The sequence below is a fragment of the Eublepharis macularius genome, chromosome 12, assembly GCF_028583425.1.
Source record: "Eublepharis macularius isolate TG4126 chromosome 12, MPM_Emac_v1.0, whole genome shotgun sequence".
In the NCBI taxonomy this organism is placed as follows: domain Eukaryota; kingdom Metazoa; phylum Chordata; class Lepidosauria; order Squamata; family Eublepharidae; genus Eublepharis; species Eublepharis macularius.
Window position 1 is genome coordinate 54,672,004 of NC_072801.1, and position 9,390 is coordinate 54,681,393.

Consider the following 9,390-nt stretch of genomic DNA (forward strand, 5'->3'; position numbering starts at 1 on the left):
TGCAAACTTTACATCTCTTCAGCATGTATAGAACATCTCTCTGACAGCTTTACAACAGGCATCAAAATATGTCAGATCATGAATGCAGCTGTTGTAGTACAACACTCTGCTCCCCCTCTACTCACCAGAAATCAGGATCCTGGATTCACTCTCCAGTTGTAAGACATTGCTGATGATTTTGCAAGAAACCTCATTGTCTCTTCCTGGTTGTATCACAATGGAACTGGAAATACTGAAGATCCCAGGTGGGGTCTCTGTGTTTGTAGTCTCTGATTTCTCAGTTCGATTCTTCCCTTTGCTGTCCAGCCAGAGAGCCTGGGCCTTTGGGTACCAACCCTTAGACTTGCAAGAGAGGCCAATACCATGGCCCTTATAAAGGTCCAAGGAAATGGAAGGCGCCTCTCCTTTTGCTACACAAAAATAACAAGGCATATTTAGTTTCCACTACCTCAGGTACAGCAGAATCCATCTACCGTATGCCCTTTTTTGATGTGATCTTTCCCAAACCTGGTCTGACACAATCTTTTTGGAAAGTTACAATAAAAGCACCTTTGGATGCCACATGGATGAGTATGTGAACATTTTTATGGGGCCACACCAGCCCCATTTTCCTTACCTCAGCCCCCATAGCTAACATTCACCTTTCCCCACCACACAAAGACTTTTTTCTAGACTTTTTTAAAATCATTGTCAGATGACAGTCCTAACACAATCTGCTTGTTCCTCTGAGTTCACACAATGGCTGATTCCGCACATGTTGGATAATGCACTTCCAATCCTCTTTATAGATCATTTGGAATGGATTTTTTCGTGTGTGGAACAAAAAATTCACCTCAAAGGATTGATAAAGTGCATTGAAAGTGCATTATCCAACATGTGCGGAATCAGCCACTGAAAAGAACTAGACATTTTTAAAATGAAAGCTAGAAATTCAGAGGAATTAGTAGGTCATGGCAATAGACCCTCAAAGGTTTGTTGGGGGGATCGCATTTTCCCCCTATCCCCTTTCCCCACTGTTTCCTCTTTCCCTTCCCCAGTACTCTCTTAGGCTCTCAGCTTTCCTCCCTTCCTTCTCTCCTTCCCACCCACCCACCCAACATTTATCTCTCCCTCCTCTACACATCTTAAGCTTTCCCCCTTTCCTTCCCCTGAGTAGGCTCTCTCCTGGAGAAGTCTGGCCAAGTTATCCAGTGGATGCTTCTAGGCCCATCTGAGTTGTGTGGAGAGTGAGTCTCCGGTGGTTGCTGCTGGGGCTTTCTCTGGCGAGCCCTCTTCCATCAGGGGACATGATGGGGGGCATTCCAAGGCAGTTTTGGCCTCCTGGTCCACCTCTGCATCCCCCCATGGGTTTGCTTTATAGAAACCAAAGCTTGGAAGGCTGGGCAATAATGTTGTGGTTGCCTAGCAACCACCTAACTGGTCACTGAGATATCAGACTGTACTCTCAGAGGGCATTTTTTCTTAAAGCAACATTGTTTCTATTATTTGGGGGAGTTTTAATTCCCCAACTGTACTTTTTTTATTCAGATTGTTCTACAGACCTGGGGCTTTCTTCAAGTAGCTAGGAAAGTGTTCTCTTTCTGTCACCAGCTCCATTGTACAGATTTTTTTTTACATCCTCACTCTATGGCCCAGTTCATAATTTGATATATGATAGTGATACGGTGAATGATTTAGCAATTGCCAGTTTTTTTAAAAGCTTCAAAAAAGCATTCCTATAGTGCAGTGGGAAGAATGGGGGCTGTAGGGGGCTAGGCAGGGAAAACTCCAGACAATAATGCTGTCTGAAAGCTCAGTTGCTGCTTTAAATGCCCCTGCATTCTCAACAGCAAAGAGCTATACTGAGAACTGCAGCCATGTAAGCAGGGATAGATGCTAGAACTCATTCTAGTTTATCTTTACTTTTTTGCCTGTGAGTTGGTGGGACAAGAATTTCCCCAATTATTTGGAAATGCAAGGCTCATTCTCTTTGTTTGAAATCCTCATTCAACTCCTAATGATGTAATCCATGACATAAATACTCATTGAAGTTTATAATGTTGGAATGTCCTGATTAGGGGTGATCACATATTAAGACAAATGTCATAATGAAACCTCAGTTCATAACACTCAGACTGCTCTTCATGTTAAGGGCCAATTTCTCTCCTCAACATGGAAAAGGAACTCTTCCAAATACACAGGAATGGGGGAAGCCTCTACTCTTTTCTTTCTAAAGTTGGCTCTAAGCAGCTAACAAGTCTCAATCTGAGGGCCTCTCATCGGAGATTTCTTTCAAGATGAAAGGATGCCTCAAGGTCCTAGACTTCTCATTTTCCTGTCACTGATTAAACAATCAACTCACCTACCACAACCAGCTCAACAACTGCCTGGTCATACCAGTTTTCAAGGGAGATCATGCAGGTGTATGTTCCTTGGTCAGAGAGTTGGCTGTTTCTCAGATTGAGGGACATGTTCCCTTTACTAAACTCAGAGTGGAAGAGCTCTGTTCGGCCTTGGTATCTCTTGTCCTGTTTGTCTTCCTTCTTTCTTCCATCATAGGACATGACTTCATTGTTTCCTGAGGAATTGTCATAGGTCCATTGGACAGTGATCCTGTTGCTGTCAGGTATATTCAAGTCTGTTACTTGGCATGGCAGGATTATGTCCGCTCCAAGAAATCCAGTGACAGGATTTGGGGGTGGGGTGATTCTAAACTGACCTTCAGGGAAGAACAAAGCAAAAATCCATCTGAGATATATCCCTTTCCTGTTTGCTTTAAGTTAGAATCTACCTTTTTCTTATATTTGTCCATATACACTTTCCACCTTTGTTTTTAAGTTTGCCAATCAGGAATACTCAAGAAGAGTTTTCTATGTCACAAAAATAGAAGGAATAGTCTAATATACTAATAATGGATTCAGGATCATACTATCCCAGCCAACATTTGTGCATATGCTTAACTCTTCACTAACTGAACGAGGCAGTCGTAACATAATAAATTCAAAATACGCTCAGAAAAAGCTATGATTCAAATCTATAACAATGAAGTCTCTGTAATGCATACAAAGAGGGTTGCCTCAAAGATAGATTATAAAAAAAACCTAGCTGGGAGAGAACTTTTTTGATCCCTAACATGCTTTTTAAAGATCACATGCAATGCTAAACACAGTAATACTTCCGCACGTATTTAAGCTGTTTATGCAAATGAGGAATAAGCAGGATTTCCCCCTATTTGAACAGTAGTGTTTGAGTGCCAGTCAAAATATTCAAAACTAGTTATCTGGTATGAAAACAGGATTTTTACAGACTTGCACTATAATATGACCTATTCATGACAACCCTGCAGGATATGTAATTCAAACAAGCCATAACATCTGATTTTGTAGCATCATGTGGACTGTCGCCAGGGTGCAAATCTACTCAAGGTGGTGTTCATTTTGAATTGCAATCAAATTATCAAGACTATTACATAAAGGTAGATCAAGATGGTAGCTGTGTTAGTCTGTCTGTAGAAATAGAAAAGAGCAAGAGTCCAGTAGCATCTATAAGACTAACAAAATTTGTGGTAGGATATGAGCTTTCGTGAGTCACAGATTTCTTCATGAAAGCTCATAATCTACCACAAATTTTGTTAGTCTTATAGGTGCTATTGGCTTCTTGCTTTTTTCTACTATTACATAAAGAGTTGGAGTAGACACAAAACAGGCACTGGAAACATGGTACATTTGAATGTCAGTTGCAGTTTATGCAAAGTTTGCAGCAGCTCTGCTCAGAACTCATCCTCTAGTTCTCCATTATGCAATCAGCAGCTTGGTGGTGGAGAGTGCCCTCAAGTCCTAGCCAACTTAGGACCCCCCCCCCCCCGGTGGGGTTTTCATGGCAAGAGACTAACAGAGGTGGTTTGCTTAGCATAACTGTGAGCTCAACAGCATTTCATTCTGTCTGAACTGAACTTAAGTTTATCAGCCATTATCCATCCCCTCTAGAACCTAGTTAAAACATCCACTGGTTAAAACATCACCTGACCTTGCTGGAAAAAAATAGAACTGAGTATCGTCAGCATACACCTCATAGGTGCCATGCTTGCATCTTTCTGGGTTTAACTGAGTATAGAATCACTCAGGTTTATGCACAAAAGTAGTTTACCTGCATGTACCTCATGAGAGATCTGTAGAAGTGTCCAGATGTAAAATGCAGTTGATAAGGAACACATGGGTCAGAAGAATGAGGCTGTATTGAGCAATAGATCAACCATTAATATATAAAGAGCACAGAACTATCAACACATTGATACTGAGTTCACTAGGGAGTAAACTGGGACAAACTACTTCATCCTTCATTTTCCCTTCCTCCCAAATGATGCTTATATATTACTGCTATTTTTTGTGACCAGTTGACACATGAATGTTCAGTACCTGATGACAGCATGATCAAGTGATGAACATCACAGGAAAAATGTTCAGACTGCTTCATCTCATTTTAAAAACAGTGTTTTAACACATATTGAAAACTGAAAACTTTGAAAAAGGGAGAGCGGTTTAAATTCCTCCTGACAAAGAAGCACATGTGCAGACAACAGCTCCTCTGAGCCTTGCTGCTGCAGCCTCCCCTCCCCCAATTCCCAGCTGGCATAAAGGAGGCCAGGTTGGCGAGGGAAATGCCACTGCTGACTCCTCCTCCCTGTGGCTGACCAGATGGACCTGCAGGATCTGGAGGGTGGCAGCACAGTCCCAACAGCCTGGCTGAAGGAAAAAGTGGTCAGGAAGGAATTGGTACCACTGCCACCAGAGGAGCAGGTCATGTCCCAGCTGTCAGCAGCTTCCAAAGCCAGTTGAGAAGTTGCAGCAGGGGACTGGAAATGGGCCTCACCTCCTCTCAGCCTCACTGTTGCCAGGCTCACAACATAGCACAGCATAGCTCCATAATTCACCACTGTCTCTGGAAGATAAGTAACAGAAAGGGTAGGGATAGGGGGGAAGTGTAACAGGGAAGGTGTTGGAAGAAATGGGAAGAAGCAAAGGCAAGGGTAACGGGATTTCTCTCCCGAGAAGTTCTCTGCCCCTCTTGCCACAGTCTCCCCCAGGCACAGTGCAGCTGTTGGTGGCATCACTGCCCGCCTCCGCATCCCCCCTCTGCATCCAGCATGGTTCACTGCCCTGCACTGTCACCACCATAGTCCCCCACTCACTCCTAGCTCCACAAGTTTCTTGCAGAACCCCACTTGTCAATATATCTAACAAGTGAAGGACCTCAAGGGCTTGAGGGAGGCATCTCAATTTTCCATCCCCTATTATATTATCTCTCCCTTCCCTACCCTCATAGCCTCTCCCCCTTTTCCTGTTTCCTTCTCTTCTTCCAACCCACCTTTATCTGCCCCCTGTCTTCATCTTTCCCCCTCCTCCCCTGGCAGTCTCTCTCCTATGGCCTAGTTGGACAGTGCATGCTGAGTTGAGCTCAGTTGCATGGTATGGAACCTGCAAGGACTTGTAGAGGTACTTCAGTTTCCCTTGTATCCCCTTCCCCACACTGTTTCAACTTTCACTTTTCCTGTCAGCCTCCATATGCACATCTTTCCCTATGTTCTTCTTTCCTTCTGACCCACTGAACAACTTACCTTTTATCTGCCCTTTATCTCCATCTATATTAATTTACTTCACTTATATACTGCCTTTCTCCACAATGGGGAACGAAAAAGCAGCTTGTATCATTCTCCTTGCCTCTACGTTATCCTCAAAACAATGCTAAGAGAGTGTGTGATTAGATCCAAGTCACTCAGTGAGCTTCTGCAGCAAAGTGGTGATTCAAATATGGGTCTTCCAGATCCTACTCTAAAATTCTAACCACATTGGCTTGGGGGCGGGAATGTTGTTGAAGAGTAGCAAGCGGCCAAGCTGGTGAGTCATGTAAATCATTTAGTATCAAGTCACCCAGTGGTTGAACCCAGGCCTGGCCCCAATGAGTCCTCCCTCAAAGGCCAAAGCATCTCTAGAAAGGGTCCTGCCATTTCCTGGGGGGGGGGAAGCCTGGAATACTGGCAGAAGTGTTATGGTTGCCTAGCAACAGCCACGGAGGGCATCTGGTTAAAGCTACAGGCACTTCTTTTATCGTTTTGGCTTTTTAAACTCCTGAAACCTACAAACCTGGGGCAGGTTTCAAGTGTGTAGAAAGATCCGTCTTGTCTGTTCATGGCTTCGATGTCTGGATTTCAGTATCCTCAGATTACGGCCACTTGGCTATTAGATTCTCAGCCAAATCTCTGCCTTATTTACTTCACAGGAATAGTCAGATTGGCCATTTAGAGCATTGGAATGCCACCTGGGCTGGACCAGACCTGTGACAGAAGGGCTGAGTGCACCAGCCGAGCTCTGTACAAGGTGCACAAGGGAGGCAGCATCCAACCCTCCAAAAACCTGCTCAGAATGAGGAAAGCGGCCTCTGGTAATTTGTTAGACAGGCTGCCTCTTCGTTCCTCCATCCAGAGCATGGGGCAGGATCAAAAAGATAGCCTCTTCCTTTCTTCCCCCCTTATTTTGGGGGTGGGACCAGGTTGGCCTGGAGGAGGGGCCTTTTTCCTGGGTTTTTCACTCTCAGTCTGTCCCTGGTCACAGGGTTGTTCTGAGGATAAAATGGAGGAGAGGGGAATGATGTAAATGGCTTTGGGTGCCCATTGAGGAGTAAGGAGGGGTATAAATGAAGTAAATAAATAATAAATATAGCTAAAGATAAGTGGGCAGATAAAAGGTACGTTGGTGGGTGGGTGGGTGGCAAGGAGAGAAAAAAGCAGAAAAGGGTGAGAATGTGTGGGTTTCCAGAAAAAGGGAAATTGTGTTGGGAGGGGAATACTGGAGAAAGTGGGGTGTCACCTCTCCTCCAATGCTCTATATGACAGCTTTGCTTACCTGAATAGGGCCTTCTGGGGGTGCCATATTGCAAATGTCAGGATCAACAACTGCTGATACATATGCATTATTTATTGTGGCCCTCACATTGTGGAATGGCCTACTTGAGGTAGTCAGAAAGGCCCCCACATTTCTATAATTCCACAAACTATGTAAAACAAAATTGTTCAGAAGGCCATTTCTATAAAGGTTATAGGGTATATTATAACGGAATAGTTAAGGAAGGCGTTTTTAGAAAGGGAATTAGATTGTGGACTATACCACTGTGCACAGTATGTGTTATCTGTTTGCTATTTGCATTATCCTGCATTGTTTAACACAGGGTTCACCAACATGCCACCCATGGATACCATAGCGCCTGAAAATACTTCCCTTGGTGTCTGCAAAGCTTTGAGAAAGTGAATGGGTGCATTGTATGGCAGGGCTTGTTATTGACTTCCCTCATTTAAATGAAAGGGCTTTGCATGGCTGAAATAAGAGCTGCAACCTCTAAAGGACTGGTAAGCACCCAGGCTTTAGCTACTGTGTGGTTCCACTCTCCTGTTCCTTGGACTTCCCATCATTTCTTTTTAATTTACAATATCTTTCTCTCTCTCTCTCTCCCTTCTGCATCCACAATGAGGAAAATTTTCTTCATTTCTTTTTATTTTTCTTTCTATTTTGTCTTTCCCTTTTGGGCTTTCCTTCATTTCTCCTTATATTTCTTCCATGATTCTTTTGCAAAGTGAGGAGGGAAGTACTGCGGCAGCCATTCTGAGTTTGGCTTTGCCTCCTGTGGCAGCCATTTGGAGTAGTGCACACCACCCTCTCTGAAAACTCCCAAGGTGCCTGGAGGTTCAAACAGTTTAGAGACCACTGGTTTAATTATCATGTCTAATACTGTATGCTAGTATAGTGCCCATAGGTGCCATCGTGCCCACCAGTACTTCCCTTAATACCTGGGGCCATGGTATTTCTTGTGAACTGGGCCATTTTAAGGCTGCCCTCATTCAAATGGAAAGGTTTTCCACTAGAGGATCAAGAACACTGGTAAGCATGTGGGCTCTCCTACACTGTGTAATCTGCCTTAAGTCTCAGTGAGAAAAGCAAACTATAAATAAAGTAAATAAATTTACTTTTCCATGCTGAGTTTTCATAATATAATACTGAAAACTGTTCTAGGGATCTCAAAATTATACCCTTTAATAATAATATTTTTAAAAAAAACAGAAGTGTTTCCACTGGTTGAAGATCCATTTATCAACCTTCAGTTACTGGCATTAAAATATGTCCAAACAGATACTTCAAAAATTATGTCTACATGAGTAAATTTACTCTATAAAGTAAGACCAGAGTTTTTGGCATCAGAAGGATGTTCATATGCTACAATTACACAGTTTTCCAATGTCTATTTTAGTTAAACTAGAGAGACTGCTGCTTGTTGGGAGTTTAAAAGCAATTTAAAATGCACACAGACACTTTTAATAAAAACAAAATTGCTCCTTGATACAGTACAATAAAAATAAACATTACTGAAGCATTTCATTAAAATGGATAAATCATTCATCACAGAGGTGATGAACTTACCCACATAATTTAAAAGTTTCTATCCATTATTTACTTGACTCTCGCTACTTCACTGTATAAGGAATACATTCCTTTTGAAAAAATAAAAACATGAACACTAACCAAATTCACACAGAATAAAACTCTTCTTTCCAATAGGCACATTCAGAAAAGTGGCTTCTTTGCCAAAACCCCATTTTTTATTAACTGTTTGAACCACTACAAACAGCATGTAGACCTTGTTATAGCTATCTATTGAAATAAATGAATTGAAAGAAAAATGAACTGAAGTTTGTGCTGGTGGATGAATATAATTTGCTGATATGGAATGAAAACGGCTGAAAAACAAATATTTTATATCTGTTATACTTGAGCGGTAATTCTCAGTTTACACCAAAAAAAATCTTTTCTGTAAGATACACAATATTTTCTCCCAATGATTAATTGATATTGCCTAAAGAAATGTATTAGGAAATCTAGTATCAAAGTGTATCTGTAGTTAAGGAACAGATTAATTTAGTTTCTAAAATGAGGACGGAAATTTCCAAAACCACTGATTCAGAATTTAAAAGGACATTCCTGTTAACATAAAAATAGCTTTAATTTTGTTTCAGGTAAAATGTAATTTCTCACCTGCCCAGAATATTCCAATATATCCTCCTTCTGTTGCACTTTTCTGTAGCTTCTGCTTCACTTTTCTTTGCCTTTCATGGAAAAAGTCTACCGCTGATTAGATTTGTTCTTTCATTTTCCACTTGCTGAACAGATGTAGATAGGAGTTAGCAATATGATCTGCAGTTCATTGTTCCACATCCCTCTACTCTAAACTTAAGTTTGTGCCATACAAAGACTAATCTTGTGTGCTCTTACAGATACTTATGTGGATTGGTGTCATACAGTGGCTAAGAGCTCGTTCACACACCATAACCTATACAATTGCTCGCTCCTCAATAACAGAGTTGTAGCT

General features: G+C 42.0%; 1 protein-coding gene across 2 annotated transcripts in view; it reads right to left on the bottom strand.

Annotated features, from left to right (window-relative positions):
• LOC129338547 (butyrophilin subfamily 3 member A2-like) overlaps positions 1–9,390 on the bottom strand; it is a 29,850-nt gene extending 20,460 nt beyond the window's left edge. Inside the window, exons 1-5 of one of the 2 annotated variants that reach the window (XM_054992860.1) lie at positions 9,057–9,390; positions 4,849–4,917; positions 4,126–4,209; positions 2,342–2,698; positions 126–410 (exon numbers count right to left, since the gene is read on the bottom strand). In XM_054992860.1, coding sequence (XP_054848835.1) covers positions 126–410; positions 2,342–2,698; positions 4,126–4,192 — 709 coding nt within the window. In that variant the 5' untranslated portion in view covers positions 4,193–4,209; positions 4,849–4,917; positions 9,057–9,390. The remainder of the gene's footprint in view (positions 1–125; positions 411–2,341; positions 2,699–4,125; positions 4,210–4,848; positions 4,918–9,056) is intronic. The other variant, XM_054992859.1, reaches the window with a different exon arrangement.